The sequence below is a fragment of the Rhinatrema bivittatum genome, chromosome 4 (genome assembly GCF_901001135.1).
Source record: "Rhinatrema bivittatum chromosome 4, aRhiBiv1.1, whole genome shotgun sequence".
In the NCBI taxonomy this organism is placed as follows: domain Eukaryota; kingdom Metazoa; phylum Chordata; class Amphibia; order Gymnophiona; family Rhinatrematidae; genus Rhinatrema; species Rhinatrema bivittatum.
The window spans coordinates 202,613,688-202,638,765 of record NC_042618.1 but is presented as its reverse complement, the minus strand read 5'-3'; the positions used below and the strand labels follow the sequence as shown (position 1 = coordinate 202,638,765).

The 25,078-nt window shown below is 43.1% G+C and overlaps 1 protein-coding gene across 4 annotated transcripts in view; it reads right to left on the bottom strand.

Annotated features, from left to right (window-relative positions):
* Nucleotides 1-25,078, bottom strand: part of DOCK3 (dedicator of cytokinesis 3) — a 1,203,328-nt gene that overhangs the window by 139,746 nt on the left and 1,038,504 nt on the right. For all 4 annotated transcript variants that reach the window (XM_029599541.1, XM_029599543.1, XM_029599542.1 and 1 more), the window contains 3 exons: nucleotides 11,210-11,314; nucleotides 10,436-10,577; nucleotides 5,570-5,736 (listed from right to left, as the gene is read on the bottom strand). In XM_029599541.1, coding sequence (XP_029455401.1) covers nucleotides 5,570-5,736; nucleotides 10,436-10,577; nucleotides 11,210-11,314 — 414 coding nt within the window. The remainder of the gene's footprint in view (nucleotides 1-5,569; nucleotides 5,737-10,435; nucleotides 10,578-11,209; nucleotides 11,315-25,078) is intronic.

The window sequence follows — 25,078 nt, the reverse complement described above, 5'->3', positions numbered from 1 at the left end:
TACGTAATTACTTGCATTTTGGTATTTTCATGTTGTTGTTATATTCTCATTACCTATGGGGGGGAGGTGGGGACGGCCTCGGCACGGGGAGTTCCCAGTGTGACGGGTGTAGCTGAAGCCTCCTGAAGGTTTGTTTTCCACTAGGAATGGTGGAATGCATCCCACTACTTGGGGATGACAACAGGGTATTTTTCTATTGCTGTGTGAACCATGAGTGACATATACTGATTTACTGATTGTGTTGGGCAACCATATATATTCCTGTACTGGTATGGATCTAGAACCTGGTGAGCTTTGGGATTGGCCACACGTGCACCTAATCCACCTAGAGTATTACTTTCTGATTCACCATGGCTTCTAAACTGATATCCCTGAATGTGAAGGGGCTAAATACTCCCCGGAAAAGAGTGCTTCTCAAAAAAGAATTACAGCTGCACCAAGCTGCCCTAGCCTTCATACAGGAAAAGCATATCCGGAAGGGTTTTGAAAAATTGCTAGTTTTTCCCTCTTATCCCAGTTCCTACTGGACAGCCAGCACAAACAATTCCCAATACGCAGGGGTGAGGATTCTTATCTCTCATACCCTAGTCCACGATCTGATACATAAGGTTCTGGATCCACGGGGCAGGTATTTATTACTTAAATTGAGGGTGGGCGATCGTGTCCTGACCCTGGTTAATGTCTATTTTCCTAATGTGAACCAAGCGTCTTTTCTGAATGAGGTTGACCAGTTATTGTTTAGTCAGGAAGAGGGAGATATCATATTAGGGGGAGATTTTAATATGTCCAGGGACCCTAAAGTTGATAATTTCTTCAAGACTAACACTGCTTTCTCTGGGTTGCACAAAGCGTGACACTCCTTCTTGACTCGCTGGCATCTGGTTGACATTTGGCGGGACAGACACCCGACCTCGAGGTCCTATACATTCTTTTCTAGACCACATAATTCCTATTCCTGTATTGATTATCTCTTTATTGGTGCTCATATTCAGAACCTGGTGAGGGCGGTGGGTATTGATAGCATAACATGGTCTGACCACTCACCTGTTTGTGCTACCCTGGCCTTAGTGGACACAGACGGAGGTCTGCGCACTTGGCGTCTTAATGGTAGTTTGCTGAAAGACGCAGACTTTACCAAGCAGTTAGACTCCCGCATACGGGAATACTTTAGTGTCAATAAAACAGACGGCATGTCTGACGTCACGCTTTGGGAATGTTCTAAGGCGGTGGTACGAGGGCTTTTACTCTCTTGAGCGACATTTTGCAATAAGGAATGAGAGAGCAAAAGATCGGCGCTGGTGTTAGAAATTGCTCAGCTGTCGCGCCAGCACGCTGCTACAGAGTTGCCTGCACTTTATACACGCCTCTTAGGGGCTAAACATACATTACGCTCAATAGATGACGCTTATGTAAGTCACCAGTTGAACATGACTAAACAAAAATACTTTGAGGGGGGTAATAAGGCGGGTCACCTATTGGCGCAGAGTTTGAAGTTGATGAGGGCACAAACCATAGTCGCCAAGGCCTATAATTTCCAGGGCACAATGTAAACTACTTCAGAGGGCATTCGCAAATGCTTTTCTGATTTTTATGCCCAGTTATATACCCCAGAGGCATCTATACATGATGCTGGCATTGACAACTATTTAGACTCCGTGTCCTTACCAACACTTACGAAGGACCAACAGCATTTTTTAGACGCTCTTATTGCAGTGGATGAAGTCACACTTGCCATTAAGAACTTGAAGGGTAAGACGCCAGGGTTGGATGGCTTTACAGGGGACTATTATCAGCCGTTTACACCAGCACTGGCGCAGCCTCTCACTGATATGTTTAATGCGCTTAGAGACACTGATACCATCACCGCTAATGCAAATACAGCTGGGATTTCAGTCATAGCAAAGCCAGGTAGGGACCCAATATCCTGCAGCTCCTTTAGGCCCATTTCGCTGATTAACATGGATTTACAGATTTTGGCCAGAGTACTTGCAGAGAGACTGAATGGGGTTCTTGTCCATCTAGTTCACCCTGATCAGGTGGGTTTTGTCCCAGGTCATTTGGCTGCGGATAACGTCAGTCGGATTGTGGACATCATAGGTCTGGTTCGACATAATATCCCAACTGTTTTCTTATCTCTGGATGCTGAAAAATCGTTTGATCTTGTTCACTGGCCCTTCCTTTTTCGCACATTGGAACATATGGGATTTGGCACTTTTTTTTATTACCTGGCTACGGAAACTCTATGATCACCCTTTGGCTAGAGTCAAAATTAGTGGCAGCTATGGCCCACCATTCTCTATTGGTCGAGGCACGCGTCAGGGCTGCCCCTTATCTCCCTTGTTATTTGCCCTGTTCCTAAAACCATTTACTACCCGTATATGGAAGACACCCTCTGTGGCCGGGGTTCACATTGGACAATACCACTTTAAAATCTCGCTGTTTGCGAATGATATTATGCTTACCCTAACTGACCCAATTACTTCCCTGCAAGGTGGGTTGTCAGAATTAAAGGCTTTTGGGGCTATCTTGGGGCTTAAAGTCAACTTTGATAAGTCAGAAATTTTGAATGTTAATCTTCCCCCTCAGGACGTAGCGATCTTACAACACAGCCTACCTTTTAAATGGGCCAAAACAGCATTGATATACTTGGGAGTTCGTATAGGAGCTACAGTTAGCCAGTTATTCACCTTGAACTACATGCCCCTCTTACAATCTATTGAAGCTGATCTCCACAAGTGGTCCAGACACACACTCCTGGCTTGGACGAATAGCCATTATTAAAATGAATGTTCTCCCCCAATTTTTATACTTTTTTACCACCATCCCAGTTTTGATTTCACCCTCTATCCTTTGCAGGTGGCAGCAGAAGATTTTTGGGTTCATCTGGCGCAAAAGACCGCCCCAGTTACCACGTGCCACTCTGTATCTCGCTAAAGATAGAGGTGATTTGGGAGTACCGAATCTGCAATGGGATTACTGTGCGGCCCAGCTCCGTGCTCTAATTGTATTTCATACCACACATAACATTCCGCTATGGGTCTTTCTGGAACAGGCAATTCTGGGAGGTTTCCCACTCTCCGCACTCCCGTGGCAGCCTAAGTCCTCTTGGGCCGCAGTCTCCTACATGTCCTACGTCCTGGGTTCCACTCTTTGTCTTTGGCAACGGTAGAAGTCCCTGTTAGTTGGGAAGGAGCTCTATACTCCCCTCACTCATCTTTTTGATAATGCTATTTTTCCCCGCGCCACCGTTGCCGAGGCATCAAGACCATGGCTTGCAGCTGGTATTAGATATATAGAACACGTTCTTGTTCAGGGTTCTATAATGACACGGGAGGCACTTTGCTCTCACTACCATCTTATAGATGTGGACTTTTTAATGTACGCTAAAATATATCACGTCCTTAAAAGGGCCATAAGACAGGGTACTCTGCACGTCACTGTCACCTTGTTTGAACATTACTGTCTCAATGTACACAAGATGAGGGGTCTTATTTCAAAAACTTATACTTTATTGGCGGGGAGGGCACATGGCCAGTTCTGCCAACAGAAGGCATGGATGGCTGATTTTGGCCACCCTTTGGATGACGCTGAATGGTCCCAAATTTTTTGACTGCACACAAGTGTTCTATCTCTGCTAATCTTCAGGAAAACTGTTACAAACTGCTATATCGCTGGCACTATACCCCTTCGCTTCTTCACTGATTCAAACCCATCATATCTGATGCATGTTGGCAACAGTGCGGACAGATAGGAGTTTATTATCATGTTTGGTGGCAATGTGGGAAAATTACCAGCTTATGGGCTGAGATATTTAAGTGGCTATCTCACATCCTTTGGGAACCTTTAGAGGTCAAGTCGTGGCATGCCTTGTTATCAGATCTTCTGTACCCTGGGCTTACTGTGATTGGGGATGTTATGAAAGCATAGTTCATAGCCTTGGGGAGGAAAAGAAGAAGGGGATGAGAGTCATGATCATTAATAAGGATGAAACATGGTGGTCCAATTTAGAGTCCATGGCAAAAAGCTTATAATCTAAAAGGCCAATGCAATATCGTGTGCTTTGGTTAGCACATGGTTTAACATGCAATTGGACATGTGTTTTGGACCGGCATCCAACCCCCGATGCAATACGGGGATTAGCGTGTCCAAAATGTGCGTCCAAACCATCACATAGCTAATAGCGCTCATCACAGGTAAATTCCATGTAGATGAGGTTATTAGCTGATATCCACAATTCAAAACATTTCCCGTGTGGCCAGTGTGCTCATTGCAATGTGGGAAATTTTACACCAGCCCGGGATGATTCCTCCTATTAGAATCATTATGATACTAAGTAGGAGGAACCACAGAAAGCAGATTCATTTAAAAAAAAAAAAGGTTTTGGGGGAAAAAAAATTCTGGGGGACCCAATATACATGCGAAAGATAACCGGTCCAACCCGTGTATCTTATGTGTGTATTCTGTGCCAGTAGCGGGAGAAAACGGATGCTCATATTGGGCATCCATTTTCCTAACTTGCACTGACAGCCACCTCTTCTGTGTGCCTGATGCTGAGGAGGTGCTAGGGATGCACAATTTTCCCTGGCGCCTCCTTTTTAGCATGACCCCTCATTTAAATATTGCATTGTGCGCCCAGGAGAGGTGGCTGGGCATGCATTAGGAAAGCAGGCGCTCAACACTGAGTGCCCGTTTTCTAGACACAAATATTACATCAGCCTGTAAGTGGCTATCTAAGGCAATGGGAGATAAACTGATTAGCCCAAGGTCCCAATGAGTATAGTGACAGAAACAGGATTTGAACACAGGTCTTCTGCTTCCCAGCCCATTAGTGTATCCAGAAGGCCACCCCTTTTTCCAGACTGCTGCGGACCAGCTAAATTCCACTATTTTCTGCACATCACATAGATTTTTATCTGTTCGCATCTATGGCAAATCAATGTAATGCTCTTAATTTTGCAAATTTAATCACAAACTGGAAATTATATATTTTGCACAACTTTATGTGACAGCAAATATAGTCTAATGGTCGGTGCACAAACCTGTGAGCTCAGGACTCCCTACTGGCATGGACTCTCAGTGTGACCTCGGGAAATTCCCTATAATCATCCAATGGTTCTCTGTGAGATCCTAGGTAAATCACTTTACCTTCCCCTGTTTATCCAAGTGTTGAGTAATTAGGTAATTAATAACATAGCTCCTTCTACCCTTTCATCTTTGGAAGTGTGAAGACAGTGCAGGTGCCAAAAATGTACTGTAGACGAATGATTGAACAAACCATGACGTTAAGCTTGGGCAAATATGTCATGTGATATTTCTGAGGTCTTTTTCTTTCTTCTCTTACATATTAGAATCCAGGATAATTTTTACAGGAGATTGTTGAGAAAGATTTTTTGGGGGGTTATAAGGGTCTCTATTTCACCAGCCTGACACGGGTTTTTTTTTGCCAAAAACTTACAAGCCATCCTTCCAGGAGATGGCTATATGTATGTTTCTGAATTACCAAATATTGTAGAGTTTGGATGAGAGGTACCACACTAAACCAAATAAGCATCATTATTTTCTCACTTACCTTAAACTCGTTCTCCTTGTCCTTGGGGCCCTTGTGGAAAGGTCTGTCATAGCGGAATTTCTTGACATTGTTAACACGGTAAAAGCTCTTGATGCGATCAGGGACCTGATCCATTTGCAGCACATCCACATTTTCCGGAATTGGAGACACTGCATAAATCTGTAAATCTGCAGAGGTAGTCATGGAAACACATAGATAGGACCACAGTGCTGCACTCCCTTTCCTGAAATGGGGAAAACTCCAGACATGAAGTGCAAGGACAGTCACAGAAAGACATAGCAAGGACCACAACCAGGGGTGATGCTATTATTAGGCAGGATGAGGTTGCCTCAAGCGGGAAAATGTTGGGGTGGCAACATGTGCATCCCCCAGAACACCCATGCGGCAGCTGCCTCACCTTGCATTAAGATGTGGGTTTAATGACATGCACATGAGCAGGAAGAAGAGAACCATATTGGTAAGAAAAGATGACGTGCCTGTGGGGTTCCCACACTCTGCAGGAAGAAGTTAGTGCTGGAAGACGATGTGCCTGTCCCCCATGGGCAGGAAGAAAGCGGTGCTGAAAGATGATGTACTAGAAGGGTTTCCACACCTCACGGGCAGGAAAAAGAGCCCTGAAGTAGTGCTGGATGACAATATGCCCACAGGGTTCCCACATTCATGGACAGGAAGAAAAGTCCCGCTATGGCTGTGACAGATGATCATGTCAGCAGGAGTCCCACAACCTACTGGCAAGAAGAAAATCAAGACCTGGTAGGAGTGTAATTGAAAGGGGCAATGAAAGAGGTAAGTGAGAAAGAAAGAGATGGGAAGTGGGGATTAACGAGGGAAAGGAAGGGAATGAGAAGGGGATGAGAGAGGAATGTGAAGTGGAAGAGGGTATTTGAGAGGGAAAGGGGGGACAAGTATGGGTAGTAGAAAGGAAGCAAGAATGAATGGGGTGTGCTGTGAGTGGGAGAGAGTATGGAGCCAGTGGAAAAACCATGCAGGCTAGGTAGCCATCTAGATTACTACAGTTTTGGGGGCGGCACTGCAGTAGCAAAACTGTGATAATTGCACCTCTTTGTTCTCCCGACCCGTATGTGCCTGGAATAGTAAGTTGTGTTGCATCGGCTTGTGCAGGTGGGAAGAAAGAGACACAACTGCTGCAGCCAGAAAGAACAGGAGCATCATTGGCAAGCATGGGCAGAAAAAAGAAGCAGGAACATCATCCACACCCCAGGAGGAAAGAGGAGGAGTTTAGTCAGCTATGTGGGCTGAAGGTGGAGGCTGCTACCGCTTGTGTGTTTCAGAAGGGGTAGAGTGTATGTGTTTTTGAGAGAGTGAATTAATGAGCATGTGTATGTGAGTGAATGTATGTATATAAAAGACAGAGAGGATAAAATCTGTGTGCAGTTTCCCTCCCCCTACTAATCCAGGATAATCTCTGGGTATCTATAAATCAAACGTTTCCAAGCATGCAGAACGGGGAATTCCAGGCATTAAGGGAGAAATGTCCCCTTACCTCATTAATTGTTTGAATTGGCACCGTGTTAATTGAAATATGAGATCAGTTTATGCTCATCAATTAGACCTTGTTTCAGTAAAAGTCCATCGATAATTACGATGTTAATCCTCACACATGGGTGACATCATCAGATGGAGCCCGGCATGGGAAACTTTGACTGACTCACTGAGCATGTCCAGCATGCCACTATCCACGCATCCATACAGGGTCCCTCTCAGTCTCGTAATACAGATTTACGAAAAATTAAATAACAAACATAGGAGAAATCCAACTCCACGGGGTGGCGGGCGGGTTTCGTGAGGACTAACATCCTGTTGTCCTAGGAGAACACCTGTTACAGGTAAGCAACTCTGCTTTCTCCTAGGACAAGCAGGATGGTAGTCCTCACACATGGTTGAATTCCTAGCTACAGGCTTTCCCTGAACAACAAGACCACCAACACGCAACCAACCAGGTGCCAATGGCCACAATACCGGTACTATTAGTAACAGAGGGAGACAGCCTGAACCCGAACCATGGACTGTAGATAGGAAGAGTTGAGTTCTACAGCTGAAAGAGATTCTGGTGGCCAAAGCTGCAATTGTGTCGGTCATCTCTGTCCAAACAGTAGTGTACTGCAAAAGTGTGAAGAGAATGCGACATCGCAGCCCTGCAGATCTTGACTGGAAAGCCCAGTTCAAGCATTTTGTGCTCTCTCTCCTTCTGGTCTATGTATGATTCCCCAAATGCTATTGGAGATTGATAAGCATTCTGCCTTGGGTGGATTTCTCACTGCTGGCAGCATAAGTTGGAGTAATGGTAGTCCAGTCTGAGGAGGAAACATCCTTAAGCCCCAAGCTCTGCATACCACCTCCTGCTCCACACCCTGGTAGGTCTTCTCTGTCTTCTAGTGGGTTTGTGACTGATGTAGGTGGAGGTGTTCTCCCCTCTCAAAGTGTGATGACTAACTTGACAGTTGAATAGTCTACAGGATCTATTTTGCAGAGGCCAGCAATCATATGACTGGAAGATGTTTGGCATGCTTTGGTTCTTCTTGAAAAAAACTGTGAGTAGTAAAATCGATGTTTTCAATCAGAATCCTCACACCAAGACAAAAGGATGAAATTGCTTGAATCTCTTGATCCTGGTGTACAAGATTTCAAACCTACTGTGGTTAAAGATATTCCTTTTGTTTTCAAGCATCTTGAAATCTCTGAAAACAGGTGGAGATCACTTAATTTATGTTTTTTTGACCTTTCCTAGTTCCACTTTGATTGATCTGAATGAACTTCTTCTTAAGTATTTGAAAGAGATTCTATGTATTTCAGAAACTCATTTGCCCACCTTCACTAAGATACATTATGTTCCTATTAAAAGGAAAAGAGATATTGGTCTAATGCAAATTTTTCTCAGGTTTTATCTTCCTCTTTCAATTTGGACAATTTACTGGAACAATCAAAGATGTGATTCGTGAAAGAGGAACTTTATTAGTTTCAACTTCTTCAATAAGTGAAAAAAATTTAATTATGAGGCTACATTTTGCTAATAAAGATGCCCTGTTCATGGGCCACAAAATTCAGATTTTTCCAGATGTCTGTAGGTAGACACAAAACAAATGAGGGATATGGTATTGAGTTTAGATGGGGAGTTTTTTCTTCGATATTGTTGCGTGTGCCGGCCGCGGCAGGCCCTTTTACCCTCTTTTGCCTGCTCCACCGTCTGGCTCCACTTCTCTCGTGGCCATGGGCTGCCACTTACGACCTCGGGCCAAACCCGGTGCTCCTATCTCCGCTACGGACGTCCATGCTCCGCGGCAGGCCTCCCCACGCAGTCTGCGGGGAGACACTACCATCCCGCGCCATGCCTCTCCTTAGGCGCGCGTATCTCCTTTCCAAGAGGCCACAGCGGGAAACTAACCCATGGCCCCAGGTGATGATGTCACTGGGTCCCGGCATATAAGGCCGGGCCCAGCCTCAGTTAGTTGCCTTTGCAACAGGTCTCCATGCTGGTCGTGTATTTTGTTGCTTCCCTGGTAATTCCTTTGTGTTCCAGTCTTGTTCCTGTTCCTGATCCTAGTTCCGGTATTCTCCTTGTTCCTGTGTTGATCTACTTGTTCTACGGACTGACTTCTGGACCCCATTACAGGATAGTTGCAAGGTGAGCTTAGTTTGGATAAGTTCATGGAGGAGAAGTCCATTACCTGCTATTAATCAAGTTGTCTTAGAGAATTGCCACTGCTATTTCTGGCATTAGTAGCATGGGATCTACTTAGTGTTTGGGTACTTGTAGCCTGGATTGGCCACTGTTGGAAATAGGATGCTGGGCTTGATGGACCTTTGGTCAGACCCAGTATGGCAATTTCTTATGCTATTATGGGAGCTCTACCCAGAGTTCAGAATAAAGGACACCTAACTACAGAGGAAAATTACTCATGTATCACAGTCAGATGTAACTTCAACATTATGGACAAATCGACTTTCATTTATTTATTATCAAATAAGTAAACTTTAACACCCAGAGCTTGGTCCTACCTGATTTGTTCCAACATCTCATCCCATGGGATGCACTTACAGTATACACAATGAAAATAACACACCATAGTCTGGTCCATAAGTAAGAGCTTCCCCCCATAAAAAGAATCCCTCCAGGATTAAAAGTTCAGCATGGGATGCAAATTGCTAGTCAGAGCATTCCTGAAGAAAAATCTGTTTGTGTGGCCTTGGGATTAAAACCCCCATTAAGGGTTACAGGGATATTTTTCAACCTGTTGATTACTTTTATGCTGAAACCTCATTCCAGTTACCCTACTTTACAAGGGGAGAATTTCTTCTCCATGGATCATAAAGCAAGGGAAATTAGAAAGAAGTCAACACCTAAAATTAATTAACTGACCATAATATTCATTGCTATTATATTTCTGATGCTGTTTTTTTTATTTTTTTGCATTGTAGCCTGGATTATTCTTTTAAATTACAGTAAAGTCTACTTTATTTGATCACCAGCCTTGAACTCCAATGAGTATTTTTCCAGACTTTCCTACCCTAAACATTGGCTGAATTGTATGGCTGGACATTGCTGTGAATCTCTTGCTACTATTATTGGCTTCCTTACTTCTTTCTCTGGACTGTTTGGCACCTATTGGAGGTCCTCTACCTCCAGTGTGAGTATTGAGAGTAAAGAGTGGATTGAAACGCCACAGGGCCCAGAAGATTATTCTTTCTCCACGCCTGAACCCAGAAGGAACTGAACCTGGGAGTGGACTGAACCCAGACCTGTAACACCCCAATTTAAGGCTAATGCACTGAGAACGGGAGGACAGCTACATTTACAACCTCAAAAGAACATTCCCTGACACTGTGCTCTTTTTCTGAGAAGGATACACTGGGAGTCGCACTGTAGGATAGTGTCATCTGGGTGGTTGGGATGCTGCATTGCAATAGCTTGAGGGAACTCATTCAGCATTCTCTGTTGAAAAGCCTCCAGTCGCTCATAGTCATGGCCTCGACAGACAAATTCCTTGTTCTGAAATAGACAGGCAGCAACTGAAGTCACTATCAGATTTATTTATTTATTTAAAAGTTTTTATATACCGTCATTAAGTTATTTACCATCATAACGGTTTACAGTAGGGCACATATATCAAGGGAAATATAGATCATACTTTAAATATAGGGTGCCATTATTATTGGGTAACAATACGACATTAAGTAAAGTATGGTTTATGACGTGGAATTTTCATTGATGAAATTCTCATGGGGGATTGTATGTTTTATTGCTATTCAACCTATTGGTTTGACTACAATGCTAGCAATCTCTAGTGTTTTCTGTAGAAGGGAGAATGAACCATGTATATGCATAGTTTTGGGGCACTCTTCAATATGGTCCTCTTAAAAATGACCTTAGTCTCATCAAGTTCAAGTTATTTTCAATAAGTTACTTACTAGACTATGTGTAACTTTCATCCCAAGCATGAAGCCGATTCATGCAATTTACAATCAATTATCATCCCTCAGGAAGGACAGACAGAATGAATCAGTAGTGCTTTGCCACTACAAGTTGAAAAGCGCTACAAATGACAGTGTAAAAAAACTGTAAAGCAAGATCTCAGCACATTAATTTTAATAGTGATAGGGCTTTAAACCAATGATACTTACCCGCAAGAAGAACGGAAATTTTTTGCCATAAAAACCAACTCGAAAGAACTCTGGTTCTAGTCGTTGCTGCTCCATGATATGATCATAGTATGTGGCTTCCATTTTCTGTGGACAGACAAGAACTGTAGTCATATACCGTGAAGCTTTTTTGTAGCTCTAGATTCTTGCATGGAAACCATGGACAGGAGAAGGGAAAATGTAAGAGAAAGCCCAGAAAAAAATTCTTCAAAAAACATTGTTAAAATTCTAAAGACACCTCATCAAAATATCCTGTACTACAACTACTATTAAACATTTATATAGCACTACAAGGTGTATGCAATGTTGTACAGATATACATAAGAGATATTCCTTGTTCTGTGGAAATGATACTCAAAACAGACAGGTGCTTGGGGAGGGAAAAGCTGTAAAGTCTTAAGTTGGGATTTAATTGAAGACAGGAACCAATTTATGTGACTGGGTAAAATTGTAAAAAAAGGAATCATTGTCCCCTCAAAACAATTTATTAGAAATTAAAAAAAAAATGGTGTGGATAGCTGAAGGGCAGGGTGAGTGGATCTTCCCGAGAGATAATGGCTCTTTCTCCTCAGAGTAAATAGAAAGGGAAATGTTAACTCTAACACAATAAAATATTCTTTATTAAGTATGTTTCACCTCATTATCATATAAAACTATTAAGTTTTATAACACAAACTTAATAGCTGTTAGAATGCTCATCACCCTGACCTAACAAATTAATGACCCAACAAATACATCAGTTATAAACATATAACCCATATCTCACATACATGCCATATATTCATACAAACACTGATACAATAAAATGCAAGTCATGCAACTATACCTACATATAAAAGTACAAATTGTAATTGCAGAATATACATTGATACAATGTGTACAACAAGATATCCCTACAAAATATATGCTGATACAATGTGTGCAACAGAATACCCCAACAGAGGCCACTGTTTGACCAAGATGCCTTCATCAGGGGGATTTGTGTGTTACAATTTATTTATTTATTTATTTATTTATTTATTTAACAACTTTTAATATACCGACGTTCGTGAGGCACATCACGCCGGTTTACAAGTAACTCAGTTAAAGGAGGAAATTACAATGAACAGGGGGCCGGGGGATGGGAGCAGGCCAGAAAAAGGGGGGGGGGGGGGTAAGGGAGACAGGAAGGAGAGAGGGAAAGATAGGTAGCATGAGTGAGAGTATAAAAAACAACCGTTAACATAAGAAATAAAAGGAACTTATTTACAGAAAAAGGAATATTTACATTAGTGACAATTAGCATAGGATTGATTATATCGGACTAAAATGAACAATTTTGTAAAATTGTAGGAAGATAAAAGGGGAAGGGCGGGCAAGGAGAGGCGAAAGGGAAAGCCTTGGGAGGGGGGGAAAAGCCTAAGGAGGGGGGAGAAAAAGGCCTAAGGAGGGGGAAGAAAGGGAAAAAAAGGGAAAGCCTTAGGAGGGGGGGGGGGGGGGGGGGGAAAGGGGGGGGGGGGGGGGGGGGATGGAGGCTGGGAATCTGGGTGGGGGGGGGGGATTATGTGGGAATGTATAGGTTTGGTTGGTTTCGGGGTAGATTATGTGGAAATGTTTAGGTTTGGTTGGTTTCCGGGTAGGCCTTTCTGAAAAGCCACGTTTTTATGCCTTTTTTGAAGGTGGCCAGGCAGGGTTCAAGGCGGAGAAAGGTAGGGAGAGTATTCCAGAGTGAAGGGCCCGCTATGGTAAAGGCCCTTTCTCTCGTGGAGGTGAGATGGGCGATTTTGAGGGAGGGGGTATGTAGGGTACCTGCGTGGGAGGATCTGGTAGGACGGTTGGTTATGCGGAAGTGGGGTGAGTCCTTGAGCCAGGGGTTGGGTTTGTAGAGGAGGTTGTGTAGTATGGTGAGGGTTTTATACTGTATACGGAAAGAAATGGGTAACCAGTGAATGTCCTTCAGTATGGGGGTGATGTGGTCTCTTTTTTATCTTTAAAGAACATCTTGGAAATTGACACAATGAGCTAGGCCTGAGGTGTTCTTCTAACAATTATTCACTTGCACTGTGCCATTGTGATATTTCACCTTACTTGTCCTCTGAAGCTAAATGAGGTAACAGATCCTAATGGTAGGTTCTTAATTCTTATGGGGAAAATTAATGGGAAGGAGATAACGTTTTGCAATTTATATGCTCCAAATGAATATAGTCATGTTGTTTTCACGGGTCGGATGGTGAAGTTGGTTGGTATAGTAAAAGAAATTCTCATAGCTGTAGGGGATTTTAACTGTGTTCATGATCCAATAATTGAAAAATTGGTAGGGGGCCCAAGATCAGGAAAGGGAAAGACTAAAGGCATTGGGTATCTGTGTAAAATATTGCAGTTGGAAGATACTTGGAGGGTTTTGAATCCAACTATTAAGGATTTTACACATATTTCTCATGCACATGGATCCCTTTCTAGAACAGATTATATTTTAGTGTCTCAACTGAGTTTCTCATAAGTTGTTCAGCCAAGATAGGTCCGTCTATGATTTCATAGCACTCTGTGATAAGGGTGGAATTAAATGTATCCAGTGGGGGAAAGCCGAGGACAATATGGAGATTCCCTAGTTATCTAGCAGATGATGTGGATTTTCGAGAGTTTCTGGAGAAAAAGTTGGAGAATTTTGAGATTCATAATGGCCAGAATAAAGCTTCTCCAATACTGTTTTGGGAAACTAGTAAGGTGGTCTTAAGAGGGAACATTATCTCGTATGTAAAACAAAAGAATAAAATGTTGAACAAAACCATTCTGCCACTAGAGGAGAAATTAAGACTTCTTAAGCAAAAATTAATACATCAAACAAGTAAAGAAAACATGGAAGAATATAAATGCATGCTGGAGAACTTAAATACTCAACTGCATTTGAGAGCTCAAGGAATGTTACATCAGTTGGAACATAACATCTTTAGGTTTGGTAACAAATCTGGGAAACTTTTAGCTAATGCAGTTAAAAAGGGAAAGATTTTACTGAAAAACTACAATCTAAGCAGGGAAATATAGCTGTGAAAAGTGAGGACATTTATGAAGTTTTAAAATATTTTTATGAAATTCTCTATTCTGAAGTCAGGAGAGGAAGTAAAGGGGAAGAAGAGATTTTTTTTTTAAAGGGCTGCAATTACCACAGTTCAGTCAACAACAGTTAAGACTATATAAATAAACCTATAGAAGAATACGAGATTCTACGAGCTGTTAAATTGGGGAAATCACATAAGACCCCAGGACCCAGATGGATTCAATTTATATTATCATAAGATACTAGGTCCCTGAATGGCCACAGCAAGATTATGGACGGTTATTCCATCTCTTATCTCTGAAAGCCAAGTAACCTTTGTTAAAGGGAGAGTGGCTGGGACTCGTGTTATTAAAATGATTACAGAATTGACAGCAAGTTAGGAAAAAGCTATTCCAGCAGTAGCAATAGGCTTTGATTGAGAAAAGGCCTTTGATAAAGTCTCTTGGCTGTACATGTTTTTGGTTTTGAAACGTTTTGGATTCTAGGGAGACATTTTAAAATATATTTCACTTCTTTATACTATACTATTGTCTAATATAGTGGCAAATGGATGTATTTCCTTGGACATACTTATATGGAGAGTGGTTAGACAGGGATGCCCTCTCTTTCCACTATTATATATCCTTTCTATAGACCCACTGCTTCGGAAAATTAATAAGGATGACAAAGATCTGCAGCTTAGGAATCAAACTTCTAATATAGCGGCCTTTGCAGACGACGTTTTGATTTATCTAACAAATCCCATGGAATCGTTAACAAACAGTCTGATACAGTACAGTGTGCTCCGACGGAGCGCACTGTTAGCCTAGTCTTGGACGCGCGTTTTCCCTTACCTTTATTCAGTAAGGGGAGGAAAACGCGCGTCCAACCCGCAGCACCTAATAGCGCCTTCAACATGCAAATGCATGTTGATGGCCCTATTAGGTATTCCCCGCGATACAGAAAGTAAAATGTGCAGCCAAGCCGCACATTTTACTTTCAGAAATTAGCGCTGACCCAAAGGTCGGCGCTAATTTCTTCCGGCACCGGGAAAGTGCACAGAAAAGCAGTAAAACTGCTTTTCTGTGCACTTTCCGACTTAATATCATGGCGATATTAAGTCGGAGGTCCCGAAGAGTAAAAAAAGTAAAAAAAAAAAAAAAAATTTGAATTCAGCCCGCGGCTGTCGGGCCGAAAACCGGACACTCAATTTTGCCGGTGTCCGGTTTCCGAGCCCGTAGCTATCAGCGGGCTCAAGAACTGATGCCGGCAAAATTGAGCGTCGGCTGTCAAGCCTGCTGACAGCCACCGCTCCTGTCAAAAAGGAGGCGCTAGGGATGCGCTAGTGTCCCTAGCGCCTCCTTTTCCCCGTTTCTACCGCGCCACCTAATTTGCATACAGCATCGTGCACACTGGCGAAGGGCCGGTGCGCGCGCCGGGAGAGCAGGCGTTCGTCCGCTCTCCCGTGGACTTTACTGTATCGGCCCGAAAGTGTGGGGCAGATTTTCAAACCTGTGCATGGGCATAGATTTGTTCGCACAACCCGGTGCGAATAAATCTATGCCCGCGCGCATGTTATAAAATACAGGGTCGGCACATGCAAGGGGGTGCACAATTGTGCAACTTGCGCGCGCCGAGCCGCACAGCCTTCCTTCGTTCCCTCCGAGGCCGCTCCGAAATCAGAGCGGCCTCAGAGGGAACTTTCCTTCTGCCCCCCCCACCTTCCCCTCCCTTCCCCTATCTAACCTGCCCCCCAGCCCTAACTAAAACCCCCTCCTGACCTTTATCTGGAAAGTTACGCCTGCCTCTGGGCAGGCGTAACTTGTGCATGCTGGCCAGCTGCCGGCGCGCCATCCCCCTGCACAGCAGCTGTGCCGGAGGCCTCGGTCCTGCCCCTGGCACGCCCCTGGGCCGGTGCCCCGCCCCTGGTCCCGCCCCCAGAATGGCCCTTTTTGCAAGCCCCGGGACATGTGCGCCACCGAGCCTATTTTGCAGGGGCAGATTTTCTCAGGTTACGCGCGTAGCCTTTGAAAATCTGCCCCTTTATGCATACACAAAATTGCTTTGGGGAATTTACAGGATTAAAAATTAACCATGACAAATCAGAAGCTCTTGATGTATTAGGGTATTTGAAGAATAAATGGGGAAAATCATTTCCTTTGAAATGAGTAGAGCATAATTTAAAATGCCTAGGTATCAGAATTCCAGCAAATGTGGGAAAGATATATGCAGCCAGTGTTAAACCCTTGTTAAAAATATGGCAGATAATTGATATACATGGCACACTTTACCTTTGTCATTAATAGGTAGGATTCATTTAGTAAAGATGATGGAAGTACCTAAGTGGCTGTAAATACAGCAGATACTTCCCATTTGGTTGACCAGGAAAAATATTAGAGATATTAATAATATTATATGGAACTTTATATGGAATGGTAAAAAAAGCAAGATTGGCATGGTCACTTTTAATAAAACCATTACAACAATGTGGTTTGAACTGTCCAAGTATGCAAAGATATAATCTAGAATGCCTATTAAGGCATATTAAAGATTGGCTACTAGATACTTCTGATTACATATCACTTACATTTTTAAGTAATTGGGCCTATCCTTTCTCCTTAAACTCCCTATTACAGATGGATGAAAGGGATGTACCTGCGAATTTGAAGGGCATATGGTGTTGAGTTCTTGTAGAAAGGTTTGGAGTATACTCTGTAAGCTGATGAACAGGTCATAGTGGATATCATCTTTTATATCTATTCAAAGCAATCCGCAATTTGGTCCACAATTTTCTGTTCTTATATTTAACATTTGGAGAGATAAAGAGCTAAGAATGGTACAGAAGATTCTGATTGGAGAGACAAATGTGATCCTAAGTTTTCAAATGTTGCAACAACAGTTTTCTCTAGCTCATAAAGATTTCTATGCTTTCCTCCAGTTAAAGACTATGTGAAAGAAATAATCAGACATAATGCAGAGTTTAATGATATAAAGTCATTAGAAACAATTCTATTTGGAGAAGGCAAGAAGAAAAATACAAGTGCAACTTTTCATAAGGGGTTACAGAATATTAAGGGGGAGAATGCATTTCTAATGAGCAATGTTAAATGGAACAAATTCCAGGGACTAGGGATAACAATGCCTGTACTGAAGAAGTGTTTTCTAAATCTAAATTCTTGTATGGAAAATGTGATATTATGAGAAACTCAGTTTAAGTTTCATCAAATTTATTTATTGCAAATCAGAACTGTTAAGACTGGTGTATGCCTTACCAACATTTGTATAAAATGCCAAAAGGGGAAAGGGGATTTTTTACACCAGTTTTGGGGCTGTGACAAAATTCTGGTTTTCTGGAAGAAAATTCAACAGCATATGAGTGATATTATGAAGATTTCATTACCAAAGTCCAAAATTCTGTTTTTTGGGGGATTTGTAGTCACATTCATCTCAAAATGAGACAAAAACAATGTATATTTCTAGATAAGGTTAGTTTAGTGGCTAAGAAGACTATTTTAATCCATAGCGCAAAAGTAGAGAGGTCATATCTGAGGGTATGGAAATCCAGGATTTTCAAACTACTAACAAATATTTAACAGCTAAGCAGAGTTCTAATAAAAAAATTAGATCAGATGTTGGAGATCTGGCAAGGTTTTACACAGGCTTTGACACCAGAAATCAGAAAATCAATTTATAATATATAGTCTGGGGGAGGCATAAGATAAGAGAAGAATTTGGGAGACTTGGTTCATGCTTTTGAATCTTTATGATTTTGTTATGCAGTAAGTCATAAATGTTTATATGTCACTTCTAATACTTAAGAGGTGTAACACCTAAGATATCTGCTATGTGTTATTTCTTTCTGTTTTTTAAACCTGATTCTTGACAAGGAGATGTCTAGTCAATAAAAAGTGAGTTATCTCATGAGAGGAGGGGGGCTGGGAGGGAGGGAGTAAAGGAGACAAGGGGAGAATGCTTATAAACTTGTTAAATATTGAATTTTATTATCAATTATGCTGGATGATTTGTATGTAATTTCATACTTTTGTCTCTTCACAAACTTTAATAAAAATAATTGAAAAACAAATCTGCTGAAAATCGCTGCTCTTATGCCCAGAGCCAAGACCTCAAAGATCCTTTTGAAGTGAACCTCCATATTTGCGATCTTGCACATCTCTTAAAGCGGCAGACCCTGCTACTGGAATGGTGGTCTTTTTGGTTACCGCCAACACGAAACGGCAACTTTAGGAGGAGATAAAAGTTACAACATTTCTTCTGGTAACGGATAAAGCTTTGCCATAGCTCTGCCGACCCTTAAGATGGACTCTGGAGTGTCCCTCTCCCGAACTACCAACTTCTTCACCGACTTATGAAAAGGAAAGGCTTTCACTGGACTGTGCAAACCATCCAACACTGGATCCACTCCAAGTCAGACTTCTCCTGCAAAACTTTAATTCCCAGCTCCTGAAGCACAAGTGGAATCAAAGGCCAAAGTTCCACTCTGTGAAAGAGGCTCACCACCCCCTTGGGATCATCTCCCTCAGACACCAGCACCTCCTCTGGGTCCCCATCCGGATTTTCCACATCTGGTAATGCTCCCACACCTGGGGACCCACCGATCACCGCATCAGGATCGTCTGAGACATCAGTGTCTGGCTCTGCTCAGCTGGCGAGGAAAGGCTCAAAACACATCAAATGCTCTCTGACTGCTTTCTCTTGGGCTGTCCGGGCCGCTTCATCAACCAAGAATCAAACTAGAATGATCCCCTGCTGCTTTCCTGGTCAAATATGCCTTGTGCATAAGAAGAACAAATTCAGCAGAGAAAGCCTAGGATTCATTAGAATCTCGATCGAGGGGAAAATTCTCTACATCGGAGCCCCCCTGATGCAGGAGAAAATGTTCTAAAACCGAGTCTCCTTAGTCCTCTCTTGTGCTGGCCATAGCAGGTGACAGCTGCAGTGAGGATTTAATGGCCTCTGTCGCTGATGCTGATGGCCCTGTACTAGAACTCAACATGGCTGCCATTCCTACACTGACAGGGAATCCCTCCATGGCAGGCCCTGCCACTTATGACACATTAGCAGACTTAGAAAACGTGGTAGGCACTCCTGAGGTGCCTTCCCCGCCAGTCGCACATCCTGAGCACAAGCCTGCCTGATTCAAAAGTGACCGCAAGCCTTCACAAGCGCGGTAGGTCTTGCCACGTGCCATCACCAAGTGGCCTGGAGCCGTGTGCTGCCACTCACTATCGTGCCTACCTCAGGAGACCTGCCTGCCTCAGGGAGGGGCGTTGGACACCAGCCCTGCACACCCGAATGCTACAAGCAAATAGTCACTGCACTGCAATTAAACTCAGTGTGCTGCAGCAGTCAAAAAAGCAAACAGAATGTTAGGAATTATTAGGAAGGGAATGGTGAATAAAATGGAAAATGTCATAATGCCTCTGTATCGCTCCATGGTGAGACCGTACCTTGAGTACTGTGTACAGTTCTGGTCACTGCATCTCAAAAAAAGATATATTTGCACTGGAGAAGGTACCGAGAAGGGTGACCAAAATGATAAAGGGGTTGGAACAGCTCCCCTATGAGGAAAGGCTAAAGAGGTTAGGGCTGTTTAGCTTAGAGAAGAGACAGTTGAGGGGGGATATGATAGAGGTCTTTAAAATCATAAGCGGTCTAGAATGGGTAGATGTAAATCAGTTATTTACTCTTTCGGATAATAGAAGGACTAGGGGGCACTCTATGAAGTTAGCAATTGGCAACCTTCCAATATTCAGGTACCATAGATGCGGTTATTGATAGTTTAAAATTTCCAATAGCAGGTTCGCAATTTCATTTCTCAGTTCTTTCAGCACTCTGGGATGTATACCATCTGGTCCAGGTGATTTGCTACTCTTTATTTTGTCAATTTTCCCGAGTACATCTTCCAGATTCACTGAGATTTGTTTCAGTTCCTCTGAACCATCAACTTTGAGTATCATTTCTTGCATAGGTATATCTCTTACATCTTCCTCAGTGAATACTGAAGCAAAGAATTCATTTAGTCTCTCTGCTATGGATTTGTCATCCCTAAGTGTTCCTTTTATCTCTTGATCATCTAATGACTATGTTGATCAATTGACTCCCTCATAGGCTTTTTACTTCAAATGTACCTGAAAATGTTTTTATTATAAGTTTTTGCTTCCATGGAAAGCTTCTTTTCAAATTCTCTCTTTGCCTTCCTTATCAATGTTCTGCATCTGACTTGCCATTGCTTATGCTGTTTCCTGTTTTCTTCATTCAGATCCCTTTTCCATTTCTTTAAAGATGTTCTTTTAGATATTGTAGCATCTCTCACCTCACCTTTCAACAATGCCAACTGTCATTTAGCCTTCTTTCCACCTTTTCTCATGCATGGAATATATCGGTTCTTGGCTTCCAAGATGGTATTTTTAAACAACATCCATGCCTGAGCAAAACTCCGTGCCGGAGGTTCACTCGCTGGCAGCTGGCCGGTGCGCGCAAGTTACAACTACCTTGGGCAGGCGTAACTCGCCGAAATAAGGTAGGGGGGATTGAGGTAGGGCTGGGGAGTGGGTTAGATAGGGGAAGGGAGGGAAAGATGGGGGGGAGGCGAAAAAAAGTTCCCTCCAAGGCTGCTCCAATTTCGCAGCGGCCTTGGAGGGAACAGGGAAAGCCATCGGGGCTCCCCTAGGGCTCACTTGTGTACCTTGCGCGTGCCAACCCCGGATTTTATAACATGCGCACGGGTTGCGCACACAAATCTATGCCCGCGCATAAGTTTTAAAATCTGGTCCTTAACCTTTGCAGTTGCTCCTTTCAGTTTTTTCCTAACCATTTTCCTCATTTTATCATAGTCACCTTTTTGAAAGTTAAATGCTATCAAAGTAGATTTCTTTTTTGTGTTCCTCCAATTATTAAGTCAAATTTGATAATGTTGTCTAGAGATGTGAATCGTGTGATCGATTGTCTTAACGATCGATTTCGGCTGGGAGGGGGAGGGAATCGGATCGTCGCAGTTTGGGTTTTTTAAATATCGTGTAAATCGTGTAAATCGAAAACCGGCACACTAAAACATCCCTAAAACCCACCCCGACCCTTTAAAATAAATCCCCCACCCTCCCGAACCCCCCCAAAATGCCTTAAATTACCTGGGGTCCAGTGGGGGGGGGGGGAGGGGGAGGGCGGGAAAACCGGCACACTAAACAACCCTAAAACCCACCCCGACCCTTTAAAATAAATTCCCCACCCTCCCGAACCCCCCCCCAAATGCCTTAAATTACCTGGGGCCCAGAGGAAGGGTCCCGGTGTGATCTTTTACTCTCGGACCTCCGTGCGTTGTAGAAATGGCGCCGGCGCTACCTTTGACCTGTCATATGACAGGTCAAAGGTAGCGCCGGCGCCATTTTGTTTTTTTGTCCCCCGACGTCAGGAGCGTAGGAGATCGCTCCCGGACCCCCGCTGGACCCCCAGGGACTTTTGGCCAGCTTGGGGGGGCCTCCTGACCCCCACAAGACTTGCCAAAAGTCCAGCGGGGGTCCGGGAACGACTTCCTGCACGCGAATCGTTTTTCCGTATGGAAAATGGCACCGGCCATACGGCATATGGCCGGCGCCATTTTCCGTACGGAAAAACGATTCGCGGTAGGAGATCGCTCCCAGACCCCCGCTGGACCCCCTGGGACTTTTGGCCAGCTTGGGGGGGCCTCCTGACCCCCACAAGACTTGCCAAAAGTCCAGCGGGGGTCTGGAACGACCTCCTGCAGTCGAATTGTGTTGCCGTATGGCAACACGACCGGCGCCATTTATGGCCGTAGGGCAACACGATTCGACTGCAGGAGGTCGTTCTGGACCCCCGCTGGACTTTTGGCAAGTCTTGTGGGGGTCAGGAGGCCCCTCCAAGCTGGCCAAAAGTCACTGGGGGTCCAGCGGGGGTCCGGGAGCGATCTCCTACGCTCCTGACGTCGGGGGACAAAAAAACAACGCACGGAGGTCCGAGAGTAAAAGATCACACCGGGACCCTTCCTCTGGACCCCAGGTAATTTAAGGCATTTTGGGGGGGTTCGGGAGGGTGGGGGATTTATTTTAAAGGGTCGGGGTGGGTTTTAGGGTTGTTTTAGTGTGCCGGTTTTCCCGCCCTCCCCCTTCCCCTCCCCCCGATTTACAATTTTTTGACGATAAATTGGGGGAATTGTTATTGTATCGCGGCTCTAACGATTTTTGACGATTTAAAATATATCGGACGATATTTTAAATCGTCAAAAAACGATTCACATCCCTAATGTTGTCATCACTATTGACCTGTCATATCCCCCCCTACCACTTAGAATTTCCCCCATTAGTGAATTCCTCTATAATATATACTCTTCGAGCTATGACTATGAATGCCTCCGATTTAAGACTAAGAATTTGCCTGCTGTTTTTTGTACTTTGAACTCTCCTATCTGTGTATATAGTTGGTTTACTCATATTGAGTTATATTTATAGCTAGTTTTCACCCCCCTGTTTAATGTACTCTATTGGTTATATGTAAGGGCCCCGCCCAAAAGTTAACCTTGTTCCGCTGTTATATGTAAGGGCTCTGCCCAAATGTTTTTGTTTTTTGTAAACCGATGCGATGTGTCAACGGATGTCGGTATAAAAGAGACCTTAAATAAATAAATAAAATAAATCACTATTGCCAAGTGGCTCCAACACTGTTAACTCTCGCATTAAATCCTGGGTTCCACTAAGGACTAGGTCTAAAATAGTTTCCCCTCTTGTTGGTTCTTGTACCAGCTGCTCTATTAAGCAGTCATTTATTTCATCTAGGAACTTTACTTCTCTAGAACGTCTTGATGTACATTCACCCAGTAATCATTGGGGTGATTGAAATCTCCCATTAGTACTGTGCTACTGATTTTGTTAGCTTCCCTAATTTCATCACTCACAGGTTGCCTCTGGGGGAGGGTCTATGCAGAAATGCTATCTCCACCTAAACTGATATAAATCCTAAGGGCTGGGAGCTAGGGCCTATTAGTGGCCAACTAGCAAGTCTGCCCCAAATTTATAATTTCAAAAATGAATACAAGCAAATAGCTTGACAGAATAAGGGTAATGTATGACATAATCCATCGTAAGAAAAATTTAGAGAAAAGCTTTATACAGAACCCAAGCAGACCACAAAAAAGGAGCTGCTAACAGGATAATACTGGGACTATAATAAGTACAATTTGATAAGAAAAGAAGATGACCGCTGAAGAGAAAATAAACCTATCTATAAGCCACTATATCAAAGTACTGAGGTAGATGTAGGCATAGCGTTAATCTTACTATCCATTAGTACTTTTCGGTGAGAGGGTTCAAAAAAAGTATATCTAATATTATCCAACTTAATTACACACTTAGCAGGGTAGTATAATGAAAACACTCATCCTAGGCTAACCACAGTATCACAGAAAGATAAAAATTCTATCCTTCTGGTTTGGGTCTGTCTACATACATCAGGAAAAATCCTAATCTTTTGTCCCCCCAAAATAGCCTCTTTATTACAAAAATATATATATATATATATATAATAAGATTGTTCTCAGCCTCAGAACTACAAGTAATCAATAAAGATGAATGTTCTGTTATTACCTCAGCAGATTGTTCTAAAAAACTCAACAAATCAAAACTTGTAGAGGAAACAGGTAATGGTCCAGTGCCAGAATTATCTTTGTTCACAACAGGAATATAATACATTTTAGAAAAAGAAAGAAGAGAATCCTCAGAGAGACTGAAAACCTCTTTCAAATATCTCTTAACAAGTTTGTTAGCACCAATTAGAAAGGTTTGTGGAAAATGTAACAATTTTAAGTTCAAGAAATTAGTTTAATTCTGAAGAATTTCTAACTTGCTGTTAACAACAAGACTGTCGTTAGTAATAATAGCAAGTAAGTTTTGTAATGACAAATCATGTGACTCCAAAAATTTAATTTTCACTGCCTGATCTGCTAAGGGTGTCAGATTGATAGATATTTGACCATGCATGCCTGCAATACTAGAGGAGATACTCCCAAACTTGCTTTGAAAAAGATCTGTCCAAGTTCACAATAGCTTGCCAAACATCTTCCAGAGTTAAATTGGCAGCGGAGAATCCCTTCCAACCAGGGCACTGCCGGCACTAACCTCAAGCCCAACGGTAGTGGAACCGGCGACACAAGTGGAAAGCAGCTCTCAGGGCTAAGATATATTTCATCCTCTGGCTGGTGTACGGCTGTTCCTATAGTCGCACCAGCAATGAGGACATCCCCTGAGAAAGATGACCCTCAAAGGCTCAGCTAACATCTGAGGAATAATTCTTTGTAACACTGGAAGAGGAGCTGAAAAAATCCGTCGGAATCTACCCTTCTGTTTGCCCATAAAAGAAAAAAAACAACCCAAATACAAATCAGCTAGGCAATGAATTCTCCAGAAGTAAGCAATTTAAACAGCCTCCCAAAAAAAACCCAACAAAAAAAAACCTGGTCTGAAATTTATGGTGCTGCACTTTATGGGGTCTCAAATGCACAGGAGAATGACGTCAAGCCCGTGCATCGGAAGACTCGGTCACGGCATCTGATGGTCCAAGGGGCTGAGACTGTAAGGCTAGTGAAAATGGTCCTCTATCAGCTCAGTTGAATCCTCAAGGCACTGCACTTTCTGAGGTCTCAAAGGCACAGGAGAGTGACTTCAAGTCCCCGCGTCAGGCGACCTAGTTGCGGCAGCTGAAGGACCAAGGGGCTGAGACCACGATACAGGTGGAAATGGCTCTCTAGCAGCTCTTGCTATATCTTTTTTGAGATGCAGCAACCAGAATTACACATTTTACTCTAGGTGCAG